General features: G+C 36.7%; 1 protein-coding gene and 1 non-coding gene across 5 annotated transcripts in view; both read right to left on the reverse strand.

Moving 5' to 3' along the window:
• The window catches only part of IDE (insulin degrading enzyme), a 138,218-nt gene that overhangs the window by 51,762 nt on the left and 68,228 nt on the right, over positions 1–18,228 (reverse strand). For all 4 annotated transcript variants that reach the window (XM_023740039.1, XM_023740034.1, XM_004369933.2 and 1 more), the window contains exons 5-9: positions 11,112–11,234; positions 3,983–4,095; positions 2,331–2,493; positions 1,367–1,459; positions 829–920 (exon numbers count right to left, since the gene is read on the reverse strand). In XM_023740039.1, coding sequence (XP_023595807.1) covers positions 829–920; positions 1,367–1,459; positions 2,331–2,493; positions 3,983–4,095; positions 11,112–11,234 — 584 coding nt within the window. The remainder of the gene's footprint in view (positions 1–828; positions 921–1,366; positions 1,460–2,330; positions 2,494–3,982; positions 4,096–11,111; positions 11,235–18,228) is intronic.
• On the reverse strand, positions 9,871–9,977 carry LOC111822442 (U6 spliceosomal RNA). Its single transcript, XR_002825703.1, has one exon. It is a non-coding gene; the product is annotated as a U6 spliceosomal RNA (small nuclear RNA).

Genomic DNA, 18,228 nt, shown 5'->3' on the forward strand with positions numbered 1-18,228 from the left:
TAGGTATAATTTTGATTAAAAATAACAAATAAGGAATTATGATTCTATACCCTAACTTGGTGAAACTGTTAGTCAAAAAATTAGGGAAACTGTGGAAGAATCTTGTGAGATCCAACAGTTTCACAGATAATTTTGGTGACCCATTCAGGGAACTGCACCCAGATCAGAAGTTACTGTCATAGTTTTCACAAGCAGAGCTTATACCTTTAAACATTTACCTAGGTAAAGAGAATGTCTCTCATACTAAAACATACTTCAGAATCCTGATAGGCCTTAAATACAAGCTACATATCTTGAAAACCCTTTTAAAAGAAGCCCTCAAAACTTTGGAAGAAGAACACCTTCTGTTTTATGCAAAAGAAAAAAAAAAGACAGTTAGGTTTTTCCATATATGCCATAAGAAAGTCACTTTTAAGAACGTAATCATATATAAAACAATTCACTATTCCTCTAAGAGGTTGCTATGAGTTTTCATCACCAGATCTGAAAATGACAGAGCCTATGCAGCTTTCAGGCAGGAAGTAACATAAGCCCTGATATATACTAGCTCAAGAAATTGCTGGGTTTCTTCTGGGGATGGAAAGGTAATCCAACTTCTTCCTTTTTCTGTTCTAAAAAAGGCTACAGGATGCCTTAAGCCTTAATTATGCCCCAGGTAGCCAATCAGACTAGTACAACTAAGCCTTAATACTGCTATTATATATGACACAATTTTAGAATTTAGATTTTAAAAAAACTTTAAAATTTTAACTGGGTCTTAAATTTAAATCACATATTTGCTTTTGAAAAATAGATTCCTTAAGAAAATTTTTGGTGAAAAAAAGGTACCTTGCACTCTTGGAAAACCCATTCTTGAGGTCCTTCTGCACGTAACTTCTGAACGTATTGAAACATGTGCAAAATTATATCTTCAACATGTACTGGAAAAAAGGGGCACACTTAAAAACCATTCAGTCCTCAAATCCTTTAAAGCAGTGAGCTCACTCCTAAGGTAAAGTCAGGTAAGTGAAGGATGGTCCCTCTAAGAAAATGAAGTCCTCACCTCCCTGAGACTGCTTTTATGCATTCCACACACATGGCCCTCTGGGCTCAGGGATATGTGACAGAAGGGGCTTTGGGACAGTGAATGAGCAAATGAGAAGCTAAGTACACAGTCTACAAGTGCAACACAACTATCAGTTGTTAAGGGTGGGAAATCATCCATGAGATGAAGGGCAAGTTATACACAAAAAATGCAATGGATAAGTTGCATGAATTTAAGTGTTTATAGCTTTTCAACATAAAACAGACACACAGTATAAAGAAGTTTAAAAAAAAAATCATAGGAAGTCAATTTTCATTTAAAAGCAAAAAGTTCAATACTTACATAATCCTTCCTCAGTCAAGTCCACATTAATGATAAAAAACATAAAACCTCGGGCTCCTTCCTTCTGCCCACCAACAAGAGTATTTACCCAGCCTGCAACGTTCAAATGAAATCAACGTGTTCACATGTATGGTTTCTTAAGACAAGGAATTAAAAAAAAATCACACTATATGTTCCCAAAAGATTAGAATGGCCCTCTTGCGAAAAGATCGGGAAAAAAAAAAAAATCAGTTCAGAAAAACAGTTTCAGACACTGCAGAAGGCTCCCAGGATTTTTTGGGCTGGGGGCTTTCCTCAAGACTCCTCAAATCAGTTCCCAAATCAAGAGTAGACTATGTGCTTGAGTGTTATGTCAAAGCAAAGAGTCTGAGTTGAGAGCGGCCTTGGAAATCACCTATTGACTAGAACCTAGTACAGTAAATCCTGCGAAAGCCAGAGCCTGTGTAAGATGGAAACCTGCCAGAGAAGGAAAACTCAAATATTTTCCACAGAAATACTAAAAGTGGTAAGACTGCATTCTATCAAAGGCAGAAAACTTGCAAGACCTGGAAAAACAAGGCAGTCCCTTCGAGTTCAGGCTCTCACAGGTTCCACTGTACATACCTTTCTGGTTTAATAAGAGCAGGCAAGTAAATAAAAGTGTACTAACATCTTAGTTCACATAGATGATAAAGAATATCCAATGTGAGCTTTTAGTTTCTAACTTCTTTCTCATTTTAAACATGTACCACAATATCTTTTGAAATATCGAAGCTTTGCTGCTCAATATTGAAGGGTAAAATAAATTATGAAAAACCCCAAAAAACAAAAACACACTAACCACCACCAACTCACTGTACCATTAACCCTAACAATTTCATCCAAAAAGGTTCCTTCACAGGAAAATATTTAGGAAAAAATGAGAGCCAGAAGGAAAAAATGTGGTAAGGAACTACCCTCAGAAGTGGGTGCCCAAAAGACTTACCCTTAGATTTAAGTTCTGATAACAGGCTTCCAGGACCTTCATGCCCAATAAGATGACCAAGATAATGGCCAGGATTTGATTTGTAGTATTTCTGAAGATCAGGTATGGGAAATGTCACGTAAAGATTCCTAATATCCTTAATGGGTACTATTTTGTAAAGTTGCTGGGGGGAAAAAAATCACAAAAGATTAGCTACATACAACTCCCACTGAATAAAATATTTACTAACTATGAAGAATACTGATTTTCATGGAAGAATCTCAAATTTAGGAGAGAATCAATTGTCAGAGAAAATCATATCAACCACAAAGAAATAAATGGCCCAGGTTCTTTCTTAGTGGAATTTCACTGCAGTTTGCATATAGCCTGTATTAGACTCCATGGACCATGCAACTAAGTAGTTCTGGATGCTAGCCTCCTGGCACCAGATGATAGCTTCTAGAGTGTGCCAAAGCTAGAGCTACCAAAACTACTTTTCGCATGGAATGATCAGAACATACTGATTTTTTTTGGTGGCACATGGAACGAGGGGTATCATTGCTGATACCAAGATGGATCTTGGCTGAAAACAGAATACCAAAAACATGTTTACCTGTGCTTTTATTGACTATGCACTGGCATTCGACTGTGTGGATCATAACAAATTATGGATAGCATTGCAAAGAATGGGAATTCCAGAACACTTAATTGTGCTCATACGGAACCTGTACACAGACCAAGAGGCAGTCATTCGAACAGAACAAGGGGATACTGCATGGTTTAAAATCAGGAAAGTTGTGCATCAGGGTTGTATCCTTTCACCATACTTGTTCAATCAGTATGCTGAGCACATAACCCAAGAAGCTGGACCATAAACAACCTGTGATAAGCAGATGAAATAACCTTACTTGCTGAAAGTGAAGATGACTTGAAGTACTTATTGATGAAGATCAAGGACTACAGCCTTCAATATAGATGACTCCTCAATATAAAGAAAATAAAAATCCTCACAACTAGACCAATAAGCAATACCATGATAAATGGCGGAAAGAGTGACATTGCCAAGGATTTCATTTTACTTGGATCCACAAACGACGACCATCGAAGCAGCACTCAAGAAATTGAATGACGTATTGCATCAAGCATATCTGCTGCAAAAGACCTCTTTAAAGTGTTAAAAAGCAAAGATGTCACCTTAAGGACTAAGTTCTGCTTGACCCAAGCCGTGATATTTTCAATCGTCTTGTATGCATGTGAAAGCTGGACAATGAATAAGTAAGACTGAAGAATTGATGTCTTTGAATTATCGTGTTGGCAAAGAACACTGAATATACCATGGGCTGCCAGAAGAACAAACAAATCTGTCTTGGAAGAAGTACAGCCAAAATGCTCCTTGGAAGCAAGGATGGTGAGACTTCGTCCATGTACTTTGGACATGTTATCAGGAGGGACTAGTCCCTGGAGAAGGATATCATGTTTGGTAAAGCAGAGGGTCAGCAAAAAAGAGGAAGACCCTCAATAAGATGGACTGACAGAGTGGCTGCACCAGTGGACTCAAATAGCAACGACTATGACAATGGCACAGGACTGGGCAGTGTTTCATTCTGCTATGAGATGGAACTGACTCAATAGCACTTAACAACAACCAAAATACCAAAAACACATGCACTTACTTTAAGATGCTCTTGTTGGAAAGGGTGTTCGGGAAATTCTGGCAGTGGAACATTTTTGTTCTCTACTTCAGAAAATAACTTCACCACCAGATTAGTCAAGTCATCTAAGGATTCTACAAGAAAACAGACATTGAAAATAGAACTTAAACTAATTATAATATATGACAGATAGTACTGAAGATGTTAGGCTCTCCTGAAAAATCTTAGGACTACTAAAAGGAAAACCTGAAATTTTTTGAAACTGCATCTGATAAAGTTGAAGCACAGTTAAATCCTACCAGTACCTACATAACTTCTAAAGCTGCTGAGCAATATTGATAGTGACTATACCTCACACATGTTTAGCCTTTTATAGCTTAAAATACTGTTTTAAGAATATTATCTTACAATAAATTTAAAACAAATATTAGAACCAATAATAGAAAAATCAGTTACATTTGGAAAACTGACTTTAGGATTCCTAACAGGCACATACTGAACTATTAACAGATTGATTATAACATTCACTTATAAAATACACATAATGAATGATTTTGTTGGGGAATAGTGTAAGGTAGTGAAAAGAATCCCGGATCCCCACGGAGAGGTCTTGGATTCTAAGCCCAGCTTCACCAACCATGTCAACCAATTACTTGGACAAACTGTTTAACCACACGAGGTTCTCTAAAACAAGGAAATTGGGTAAGAGGATCCCAACCCTCTTTCAGTCTAACATTATATGATTCTGTATCATAATGTGCCAAAGTCACTCAAAGACTTGCAATAGCTGACACAACTATGTGGTCACTTAAAGTGATGCTCTTTCATGTTTTCATGTACATACATTCTTTTATAAAGAGTTATACTTGCAAAAGTTTGCAAAGATATATGTGTACAATGCTCACTACAGCACTGTTTACAATAACAACATAAAAAACTGGAAATGATCTAAACACCTATTAATGTGAAGATGTTATGAAACATCCACACGTTGGAATTTAACGAAGCAAGTAAGGAGACAAGGGAGAGATCTGTATGTGCTGATATGAAAATATCTCAAAGCTCTATTAAGTGAAAACTGCAAGTCACAAAAACAATGCATGCAGTATAATCTCATTTAATTTTTTTAAAGATATAACGTATTATGTGAGCACATTAGCAAAATTCTACTTTTGAAAGTACAGAAAGAAATGGCTTAAGGGGACTATCTTGGAGGAGGGGACACAGCCATTGCAAAATGGAATGAGGAAGAACTTGCTTCTCATTTTATACCTCTCTGTGTAGGATGATTTTTTTTTCCCATTACTACTATTCTAAAATGAAAATATGAAAAAAGGTTATCTTTTTATAAACAAGGTTATTTATTAAAAAAATATGTTATTTATAAATGATATAAACATTCATTACTTGTTACTGTCAGTAAGCATTTGAATCAAATAAGAAATTTCCCTTGATATCCTATGACCTATTTTGAACTTTCCCCACAAACTCTCTAGACAGTATTTAATCACTATTTGGGAAGTGTCTTTATATCATATAAAATTCTTTTAGGTCTGCAATGTTGGCATTTGCACTTTGTAAAATACACCTATTTTTACCTCAATTTTTTAACATGTATGAAGGACCCCAAAATGTCCAGAGCCAAATAAAAGGCAGTCAGTGGCTGCCTGTTATATGACATATGAACTCAGGAACGGAGGGGTTATATTTGAAGAGAAGTCAGGTATCTTTATGTACAGATGGGACACATGACATTAAATAAGGTGGGCAGTCAACAAAGGTTTGTCAACCTGAAGTGGTGATGACTGCCAGATCCTTTAGAGCAAGGTGCTACCAAGTGTGTCTTTCCTCTTGGGTATTTCTAACCTAGAAGCATAAATTTACATTGTAGCTTTTAAAAGGTAGGGCAGCTGAACAATACTGCACAGGCTGACTTTTCCACTAAGCTGTGAGCTACCAGATAACAGGGAACGGAGTCTCATTTATTTTCCTGTCACCAGTGGCTGGCAATCCCAAGGTCTGTAACTTGATATCCCTATTTACCAAGTGCTCAGGTAATTAGTGCTGCCACAACTGGAGGGATGGCTCACAGAGAAGAATAGGAAAAAAAATTTTGTCCCTTTGTGATAGAGATCCTTCCACGTGGTTACTCTTCTGCTCTTCCCCTCCAGGAGAAGGAGTCAATTCTCTATCAACCTTCTAACAGCTCCTGTTTCCTCCTCACATCTGAACCATAACGACACCTCTCTCAGGGCCCCTCATAAGTCCAGTGAGCTCAGCACAGGAAGTCAGTCACATTGTGAGAGTGATCTAGATGAGATTAGGGAATTGAAACATCTCTTACTTCTTTCGGACACCTATTCTGTCACTTCCACTAAATCATGAATACTCTGAGGACAGGGCTCGTGTTGATATATCTGTCACCATTATTACTTGCCCAATAACTGTTTATCAGAATCATGGGTTTTATCTCAAATATGACATAGACAAAAATACAGCTTAGGAATCTATTCCTAGGAACTGGGCTCTAAATACCAAGTGATATTTAACACTCTACACCTACCTATCTTTAGCAAGCACATAGGATTCTAGAGTTTTTTTTTAATTAGCCTCATTCCTTAGATCTATTTTATATCCTGGTTCCTATTACCAATTTAAAATATAAATAGTTGTTTATTTTCTAACAACAAAAGTAACACTTGCCAGTAGCAGAAAACTTAGAAACAAAAGCAAAAAGAAGAAACCAAGTCACTCATAGAAAAAAATTTTTTATTGTGCTTTAAGTGGAAGTTTACAACTCAATTTAGTTTCTCATACAAAAATTTGTACACACATTGTTATGTGACTCTAGGTGCTCTCTCTATAATGTGACAGCACACTCCTCCTTTCCACCCCAGATTTCCAGTGTCCATTCAACCAGCCCCTGTCCCTTTCTGTCTTCTCATCTTGCCTCTGGACAGGAGCTGCCCATTTGGTCTCAAGAATCTACTTGAACTAAGAAACACACTCTTCACGAGTATCATTTATGTCTTATAATCTAGTCTAATCTTTGTCTGAAGAGTTGGCTTCGGGAATGGTTTCAGTTCTAGTTTAAGAGAGTACGGGGTCATGTCTTCCAGGGTTCCTCTAGCCTCAGTCAGACCATTAAGTCTGGTCTCTCTACCAGAATTTGAGTTCTGCACCCCACTTTTATCCTGCTCCGTCAGGGACTCTCTGTTGTGTTCCCTGTCAGGACAGTCATTGGTGGTAGCTGGGCACCACTTAGTTTTTCTGGTCTCAGGCTGATGGAGTTTCTGGTTTATGTGGCCCTTTCTGTCTCTTGGGCTAATATTTTCCTTGTGTCTTTGGTGTTCTTCATTCTCCTCTGCTCCAGATGGGTTGGGACCAATTGATGCGTCTTAGATGGCCGCTCACTAGCTTTTAAGACCCCAGACGCTGCTCACCAAAGTAGGATGCAGAACATTTTCTTGATAAACTTTGTTATGCCAATTGACTTAGATGTCCCCTGAAACCATGGTCCCTAGACCCCTGCCCTTGCTAGTCTGTCCCTCAGAGTATTTGGTTGTATTCAGGAAACTTCTTAGCTTTTGGTTTAGTCCAGTTGTACTGACTTCTCCTGTATTGTGTTGTCCTTCCCTTCATCTAAGACAATTCTTGTCTACTATCTAGTTAGTGAATACCCCCTCCCTCCCTCCCTCCCCCTGTAACTATCAAAGAATGTTTTCTTCTGTGTTTAAACCTTTTCTTGATTTCTTGTAACAGTGGTCTTATACAATATTTGTCCTTTTGCGACTAATTTCACTCAGCATAATGCCTTCCAGATTCATCCATGTTATGAGATGTTTCGCAGATTCATTGTTGTTCTTTATCATTGCATAGTATTCCACTGTGTGGATATACCATAATTTGTTTATCCATTCATCCACTGATGGGTACCTAGGTCATTTTCATCTTTCTGCTATCGTGAACAGTGCTGCAATGAACATGGGTGTGCATATATCTATTCGTGTGACGGCTCTTATTTCTCTAGGATATATTCCAATGAGTGGGACTGCTGAATCGTATGGTACTTCTATTTCTAGCTTTTTAAGGAAGCGCCAAATCGATTTTCAAAGTGGTTGCACCATTTTACATTCCCACCAATAGTATGTAAGTGTTCCAGTCTCTCCACAACCTCTCCAACATTTGTTATTTTGTGTTTTTTGGGTTAATGCTAGCCTTGCTGGGGTGAGATGGTATCTGATTGCAGTTTTGATTTGAATTTCTCTAATGCCTAATGGTCATGAGCATTTCCTCATGTATCTGTTAGCCACCTGAATGTCTTCTTTGGTGAAGCGCCTGTTCATATCCTTTGCCCGTATTTTAATGGGGTTGTCTTTTTGTTGTTGAGGTTTTACAGTATCTTGTAGATTTTAGAGATTAGACGCTGACTGGATTTGTCATAGCCAAAAATTTTTTCCCTGTCTGTAGGTTGTCTTTTTATTCTTTTGGTGAAGTCTTTTGATGAACTAAGGGTTCGATTTTTATGAGCTCCCAGTTATCTAGTTTCTCTTCCGGTGTTTGTGCATTGTTAGTAAAGTTTTGTATTCTGTTTATGCCATGTATTAGGGCTCCTAGCATCGTCCCTATTTTTGCTCCATGATCTTTATCATTTTAGATTTTATATTTAGGTCTTTGACCCATTTTGAGTTAGTTTTTGTGCATGGTATGAGGTACAGGTCTTGTTTCAGTTTTTTGCAAATGGATATCCAGTTACGCCAGCACCCTTTGTTAAAGAGACTGTCTTTTCCCCATTTAATGGACTTTGGGCCTTTGTCAAATATCAGCTGCTCACAGGCGGATGAATTTACATCTGGATTCTCAATTCTGTTCCACTAGTCTATGTATCTGTTGTTGTACCAGTACCAGGCTGTTTTGACTACCGTGGCGGTATAATAGGTTCTAAAATCAGGTAGTGTGAGGCCTCCCACTTTGTTCTTCTTCTTCGGTAATGCTTTACCTATCTGGGGCCTCTTCCCTTTCCATATGAAGTTGGTGATTTGTTTCTCCATCTCATTAAAAAATGCCGTTGGAATTTGGATTGGGATTGCATTGTATCTGCAGATCCCTTTGGGTAGAATTGACATTTCCACAATGCTGAGTCTACCTATCCATGAACAAGGTATGTTTTTCCACTTATGCAGGTCTCTTTTGGTTTCTTGCAGTTCTCTTTGTATAGGTCTTTTATGTCTCTGGTTAGATATACTCCTAAGTATTTTATCTTCTTGGGGGCTACTGTAAATGGTATTGATTTGGTGATTTCCTCTTCGAAGTTCTCTTTGTTAGTGTAGAGGAATCCAACTGATTTTTGTAAGTTTATCTTATAACCTGATACTGTGCTGAAATCTTCTATTAGTGCCAGTAGTTTTCTTGTGGATTCTTTGGGGTTTTCTGCGTATAAGACCATAGTATCATCTGCAAACAGAGATACTTTTACTTCTTCCTTACCAATCTGGCCTTTATTTCTTTTTCTAGCCTAATTGCTCTGGCTAGGACAGTGTTGAATAAGAGTGGTGATAAAGAGTATTCTTGTCTGGTTCCTGTTCTCAAGGGGAATGCTTTCAGACTCTCTCCATTTAGGATGATGTTGACTGTTGGCTTTGTACAATTATGTTGAGGAATTTCCCTTCTATTCCTATTTTGCTGAGAGTTTTTATCATGAATGGGTATTGGACTTTGTCAAACGCCTTTTCTGCATCAATTGATAAGATCACATGGTTCTTGTCTTTTGTTTTATTTATGTAATGGATTACACTGACTGTTTTTCTAATGTCAAACCATCCCTACATACCGAAATGAATCCCACTTGGTCACAGTGAATTATTTTTTTGATATGTTGTTGAATTCTATTGGCTAGAAATTTGTTGAGGAAAAATATGGAATGCTTCACAAATTTGCATGTCATCCTTGTGCAGGCGCCATGAGAATCTTCTCTGTATCGTTCCAATTTTAGTATATGTGCTGCCGAAGTAAGCATTCCATTTTTTCTTTATGTCTACACCATACTTCTATTAAAATTTTCTGTAAATCCCAAAATGGGAGCATCTAGCACATCGTTTTTGTTTTAGAATTCTTTTGTTTTCTATTCAATATATTAAAAATATTTTGCCCCATTAAAATGCTGTTATAAAATTGTTTATTCATTCAATATATATTTACCAAGTGCTTATGATGTACCAAAAACTAACTCAGGCACTACAGATAAAGCAGTGAACAAAACAAAGTTTCTGTTTTTAAGTAACTTACATTCTGGTAGGGTGGACAACAATAAACAAACATGTATTTAATATCTCAGGTGGTGATAAATGTTATAAAGAAAAAATAAATCAGGTAGGACAGAGAGTGAGAGAACAATGCTATTTCCTATAAGATATAATAGTTATAACATCACTATTTAGCTAGTTTCCTTTTAATGGACATTTAAATTGTTTCTAACTTTTCACTAAGATCTACTATACTGAGAAACACCTGTTTGAACAACTCTGATTATTCCATTAGGCTGTATTTCTAGAAGCAGAAATATATACATACCTTTAAAGGGTGATGTGTTTTGTTAAACTGCTCACTAGAAAAACTAGAGCAAATCACACCACCATTACCAACGCAAAACAGCACAAACCCCCCACCCCCCCATTGCAGGTATTACTCAAACAAAACAAAAACAAAGCAAAACTATGGTAATTTAATAGGGGGAAACAAAATATTATCATTGGTTAATTTGCATTTTTAAAATCAAACTTCTGTTGTTTATGTTCCAAGTAGTTTTTCCAGTTTATCATTATCTGCCTTTTAATTTTATTTCCAGTGTTTTGAATTGTTGTAAGGTCAAATCTATCAATCTTTTTCTTTACACTTTCATCCCTTGCTTTTATATGCTTAGAGCATCTACTACTAATTTATTTTTTGTTCTGGTCTTCACTTAAAATCACCTAAACTTCTTTTTGGAACATGGCAAAATATAAACAAAATCTCCCTCTACATATTTTCAAACAAAATGACACTTTCAAAGTCTCTAAGCAGATAAATGGCCATATCTTCTTCAAATACTTTGAAAAAGACAAAATGGAAAACTTAGATTATCCAATTCTATGAAATTTTTAAGGATTCTTACCTCGACCCAAAACACAAATAGCCATTAAGTTGGATGAATAATAAGTAGAATGGAATTTCAGTAGTTCTTGTCTTACATCAATGCCTTCTTGGTTTGGTCTCGTTTCTAGAGTATATTTGTTACCTGAAAGAGACAAAAAAGCATTTAACAGACAATGCAAAAAATGTAGATTTTAAAGTTTTGTAATTATTACAGACATTGGTATAAGATGAACTTTAAAAAGAATTCAAACACACATAATTAGTCAAAAATGCTTGAACACAAGCAGGATAAACAAAACAGCACAGTATAAACTAATAACAGTTTAAACTATAGAGTTTTCCCTAAGGAACTTAAAGTGCTTTATAAAAATTATACTTAAAATCCCTGTGAGATTGTTGGTATTATGAGCACTTACAAGACAAAATGAGATCCACATGCCCCCATTCACACTTATTTTTAATTTTCAATTCCCTATGTGCTCTATAATTAATTGAACAGAGTCACTGAAGGAGCCTTTTGGAACTTGCCAAGTTACTTGTGAAAAGAAAGTTACTATTCTTGGCTGAAGCATTAAATTTGTGATGTGAATTCTCATGGATTTGATCTAGACTGGTAAAAATAGGATACAATGCTATTTTTATAAACTGCAAATGATAATCCATATATAGTATACTACTCTTCTAAAATTTTAATAACTAATTGAATTAGGGTAAAATCTACATGTTAAAAACAAATAGACAAATCCTCTAAATGCTACCTTTCCAATAAAGACCTTGCAATTTAGGGACTGGGAGATGGAATTCCATGATTGGTATCTCTCCAAAAATGGCATATTGACTGGAAATATCCAAAGTTCCTAGAATTAGTAACTTTTACTATTGGTCCTGCTTACACTACTAAATGAGCTCTTGTCTTTCATCTGCAAAGATAACACTATAGTACAACACGTTTTTGACGTGTTTTTTTTTTTCCTTGTATTTTTAAATGGCTTAATGATTGGCCGTCTTTTACTAAATTAGATACATGTTTACAGAAAGCCACCAGATGGCGTTCTCAGAACCAGACTTTAGCCACTTAGTGTCACATAGTACTATGAGCCAAGATTCATACTCCAAAACACTTGAATCAACAATCTAGTGACAAATGACGTTACAGAATGTGCAAGAAACCGTGTAGGAATTGCTCATTCACCTTTTTCCAGTCATAAAGCAATCAGTTGTGTTCATACTCGCTGTAAGTAGTCTACTATTCTACTTTCCAGGTTCTTAACTAGTCCTCTCAATTTCCTACTAAAGATCCAGTTCAATTCCAGATTTGCTCTACCTGAGGTCCTGAAACATCCCCTCACTATATCTGAGGGGTTCAGGTGCCGTCTAAAGTATCCAGAGTCCCAACTCCTCAGGAAAAAAAAAAGGTCTTTTTGCCAAGGAATTGTCTGAAGCTCTCTCATATCAAGGCAAAATTTGAGTGCCTCCTACTTCTACTAAATGAACATTCTAAAAGCCTCAGCTCCAGAAAGACTTGTCCTTCAGAGCTTAGTCCTTTCACAATGCCAAGCTCAGACTTCCACAATGTGAGTTTAGAGAAATTAAGTTTTCTTTCAACAGGCTGTAAATGTGATAAGTGTTAGACTGAGATGAGATTTTCAGTCTCAATGTGATCTGATTTGCCTATTCACAGTCTGGTCAATAACTTAGTTTAGGGGGAAAAAAAATCAATTGAGAGCTTACAAAGACCAAGATCATGGCCTCTACTTAGAACTTAACATTCTTTCAGGTTGACCAGCTCTAGCTCAGTCGGCCTTGAATTTGATGTTGCTGAGTATCTTACCATTCCAAAAAAATTGCTACTCTTTATCTTTAGGTACATTTTAAACACAGAGATAAAGCAGGAATATATTGTCACCCAAAACACACACAGACATGGATCACTGGCAATGCCATATTAAAATGAGCCAAAGGAACACAATGGAATACTACACACCAAAAAGAAAGAATAATCCACCATTATGCGTAGCAGTATGGGGGGATTTCACAATCTTAACGTTGAATGAAAGAAGCCAGCACAAAAGAGTATATACTGTATCATTTAATTTCTATAAAACATAAAAACAGGCAAAACTAATCTGGGTTTTTAGAAGTCAGAATAAAGGTTACTCATCAGTGGGTGAATAGTGATGGCAAAGGAGCACAAACAGGGCTATGAGGTGCTGGCAATGTTGTTTCTTGACTGGGTGTTGGTTCCATGGGTGTGCTCAAGTTTTGAAAATTCACTGAGCTACACATAAATAATAGTGATACATTCAGTCAATGGATTCTTCAAATAGCAGCAAAGTAAAAAAACAAAAACAAAAACAAAAACAAAAACCAACTTTATCAGTCATACACACTTTTCTGTATATTTATTGTATCTCAACAAAAAGTTGAAAGAAAAACTAGCCAAAGAAGCTGTAGCCAACAGCAACCTGGCTCATCTAAAACAATCTAATGATACTGGCTCTCTGGCCAAATTGCTAAATGGAGCCTCAACCACACTGTCTGAGAAGTGGCTTCTAGCCACAAATAGATACCATTCTGTGAATCTACATAGTTACTTCTTAGCTGCCCATGTTTTCTAATACATGATGACAGCAGGAAATTGTAGTCCACTCGGGAACACAGCACGGAATGACAGTCCCACATGTGTACAAGCTCCTGAATTAGGAGGAGGAAGAGGTTCTCCACTGTGACTATTCTGGGGCCTGGGCAGTCAGTTCTCAATACTACATGAATGAAGAAACAATGGATACCAGCTAGGTACAAATGAGCCAAAGAGTCAAGCTTGCTATTAAGTCTAACCCTTTAGCAGTAAACCCTTTAGTAAGTAAGAGTTTACTAAAAACAGGAAGGCTAGCTAAGTTTTATTTTCTCTGTTCTTCTATTTATCTTTTAGTGGAAGGTCTTGAAAAATAGATGAGATGAAAGGAAAATCAGGACATAATGCATGAAATTCAATAATTAGTCCCTAAATTACTGAGTGAACTCTGTTACCGTAACTACCATGATCCCTGGGTTGGGAGTGCAGAGGAACAGGCATAGGCTTTGGTGCTGGCAAAGCTATCACCTAATCCAAGGTCAGCCATCTTATCTTAGGCCCACTCTCCTATCCTGGCACTGGTAGGCTTATAACAAAGTAGAAAAAAAAAAAATATATATATATACATATATATAAAACCTGTTGCCGTTGAGTCGATTCCAATTCATAGTGACCCTATAGAACAGAGTAGAACTGCTCCACAGGGTTTTCAAGGAGCGCCTTGTGGATTCAAACTTTTGGTTAGCAGCCGTAGCTCTTAACCACTACGCCACCAGGGTTTCCATATATATATACATACGTATATATATACGCATGTAGGGTTTCCATATATATATACATACATATATATATACGCATGTATATATATTAAAAAGCATAAAACTAATATTTAACATTCATAAACAGAATGGCAAAAATTTCAGTCTGATGACATAAAGTGTTCTTTAGGATATGGGAAAATAAGAACTCAAAGACGCTGCTTGAGGAAGTGTAAGCCGAATCAATCACTAAAACAATCTGGCAGTTATCTATCAGCTCTGTGAGAGATCTACTTCCATAAAGAATACAGCCTAGGAAGCCCTATGAGGCAGTTCTACTCTGTCATACGGGGCCGCTCTGAGTAAAAATCAACTCAACGGCACCTAACAACAGTTTTCTAAAGACATACATATCATACAACACAGTGACTCTACTGTGTACAAGACATACAGACCCTAGAGAAACTGTGTATAAGAAGATATGTAAAAGAATGCTCATAGTAGCACTGTTCCATTAACAGGAAATAGATAAATAGTGGTACATTCATTCAATGGACTCTTCAAATAACAGCAAAAGTTAAAAAAATTATCAGAGACACATTCACCAATATGGATAACTCTTACAAACATAATGTTGAATGAAAAAACACAAATGGCAGGAATTACAACAATAAAATACCATTTTTATAAAAATTTAAAACATACAAAACTGTATTTGTAATGTTTCTTTAAGCAGGATGATAGAGAATAATTTAGCAAATGCTGTGTACTGATCTCTTTGTATGACAAATATTTCATAATAAATCTGTAAAATTTTTAAGTATTTAATATCTGGAGCCCTGGTGGCACAGTGGTTAAGAGCTTGGCTGCTAACCAAAAGGCGGGTAGTTCGAATCCGCCAGCCGCTCCTTGGAAACCCTATGGGGCAGTTCTACTCTGTCCTGTAGGGTCGCTATGAGTCGCAATGGACTCCACCGCAAAGGGTTTGGTTTTGGTTAATATCTGGCATACAGCAGAAAATGAACAGCAGCTACTGTTGTTTTGATCTTAATTGTAAGAGGGGCTCATGGCTTCTGAGTATATCATTACACAAAAAAAGGGAAAAAATAGTTACTGTAGCTTTAAAGGGGCAAAAAGCTCAGTAAATGATCCACATGACTTTTCCTACCTAATAATCCATGTGTGGAGAACAACATGAATATGGCTAGGATAACAAATACCATTTTAGTTTCTAGACATATACTGTCCTAATTTAGTGCTAATTCAGTTGGGTCATTTATATCAAATTAAAATGCTGCTGCCAAAATCCTGAATCCTACCTTTCTGGCTCTATCGCTGTTAGCGAGAACTCCAGCAGCGGACTGAGGAAATCAGCTGACCCACTATGACCTTCTCACTCTGGGCCTGCTGGGAGATAGCACTGGCTCGGCAGCCGGGAGATTCAGGGATTCTTGTACTGACTCCATCACGTATTAATTAAGCAACCTTGGAAAACTCTCCAAATATCTCCAAGGAATCATTTATTTTATCTGTAAAATAGGGATAACACAGCCCAGTGGTTAAGAGCATGGGCTCAATCCCTGACTCCTCCATTTCCTAACTGTGAGATGCAGGCAAGTTTCTACGGTGTCTAAACCCATTTACTTACATGTAAATAAAAATAATAAAAAGAACCCACCTCACAGGATTGTTGAAAGGATTAAATGAATAATCCGCGTTAAGGCTCAGCATAGCGACTGCCAGACAATAATTATTAAATTATTGGCTTAAGCTGTTGTAAAGCTTAAGAAAAGTGATAATGGAGGTGAAGAGGGTTTTGTAAATTGTAAAGTCCAGTAAATGCTATTTTAAATATTCATTGTAACAACTATTTCAAATTCTATTTAAAACAAAAAAACTTCACAAACTCAGTACTAAAGTACAAGAATGCTGATTTTCAAGGAAATAAAGTTAATTTTCCTGGAAAATTCTGAAGCCTGCAATATATTTTTTACACTCCACGGGAAGGAATGAGTTTAAAATTTTAGAACTTTGTCTTAGAAACTAGAGGTGTCTCCAATTGTATATCTGATAAGGCTCTTAGGAAAGGTTGTTTTGATAGTTATAACCATGACAATCTTAAATGTTCTCTGAAAGAAAGCTAGGTTAATATAGCTACAGATAGTGACTGGGAATTATTAAAACTCAAAAAAAAAAAAGCCTTCTTGCTATAGCAATCTTCTAAAAATCCTGAAAGAGACTAAAGTCTTTGGAGACATGTGAATTTTCCTACAAAACTAAAAAGGACAATTCCCATGCAGCTGGCTAAGTACATGAAAGTACAAGTTATGAGAGAAAGGAGAAAGTGAAAATCTCTTAAAGGCCATAATAAAGCACCCATACACTTGATTCAGTTTTAACAGTTCTCAGTATTCTGCTTTTCAAAAGACACATATCCCAGCAAGAAAAAAAAGAGAACAAAATCCATGGAAAAGCTTAGGGAATAATGAATAAGCGGGTTGAAACATATCAAATATTTTTATATCCATGAGTTCACTGTAATACTAAAAAAAACAAATTGGACACCACTGAGGATGCTGGGGACCAACTCATTTCTGGAACACTGGCAAATGAAAGGAATGAATCAAATATTCGTCCTGCCTTTCCTACAGTAACTGTACTATAGGAAAGTTACTCAGTTATTTTCCTATAGTAACTGAGTAGCCAAACAGTAGAAAAGGGAATTTTCTTTTTATAGCTGTATTCAGTCTAATCAATAGAGACGGAATGATAGAATTAGAATTGACGCATTGAGGGTCAATGGTTGCAGAAATCACAAATAGTCAACCAGACATTATATGCCCCCAGACAGAAGAACACATACCACCTATGAAGTATTGTCAAAAAAAAAAAAAAAGGTCAAATATGAATCTGATCAAACCTCTATATCCAAATGCCAATTTGTGGAAATACAGAGAACAGAGGAACATGTTAAACTACACTGTCGGGGATGCAATCAGCAAAATTCAGGCTATTGGAAATTCTATAGAACGAACAACCTGATTCCTCAATAAGAATCAGGAGGGAAGGAGTTGGGGAAAGAGATGAAGGGTAAACCTACAGATTAAAAAAAGACTTAGACCCATCAACCAATCACTAACGTTTGAAACTTATTCGGACCCTGATTCAAATAAATTTTTAAAATTATGATTTTTATGAGACAGCTAGAAACTTAAACACTAATTGTATATTTGATTATATTAACGATGATGACAGCATTTTGTTCTGTTGTGCACGGGTTAGTATGAGTTGGGGGCTGACTTGATGGCAGTTAACAACAAAGAGATACATACTGAAATATTTATGAATGAAATGACATGTCTGAGATCTCTTTTATATATACAAGGAGGTGAATGGGAATGTGGATGAGACAGGTTTGGCCAGGGGCAGGGTGATGGATACATGTTGTTGTTAGTTGATGTTAAGTTGATTCTGACTCACAGCGACTCCATGTGTGCAGAGTAGAACTGCTTCATAGGATAGGGTTCATTACAGTATTTTGTCTATTTTTGTGTATGCTTTAAATTCTTCATTACAAAAAAGATTTTGAGGGGACCTCATACCACCAAGAAAGCAGTGCCAGGAGCAGAGTGTGTCCTTTGGACAAGGGTCCCTGTGCAGAGAAGCTCCTAGCCCAGGGGAACATTGATGAGAAGTCTGACAGACAGAGAAAGACTTCCCTGAAGCTGACGCTCTGAACTTGGACTTTTAGCCTACTTTACTGTGAAGAAATAAATTTCTCTTTGTTAAAGCCAAAAAAAAAA

Source organism: Trichechus manatus, unplaced genomic scaffold (genome assembly GCF_000243295.1).
Source record: "Trichechus manatus latirostris isolate Lorelei unplaced genomic scaffold, TriManLat1.0 scaffold00007, whole genome shotgun sequence".
NCBI classification, from domain to species: Eukaryota; Metazoa; Chordata; class Mammalia; order Sirenia; family Trichechidae; genus Trichechus; species Trichechus manatus.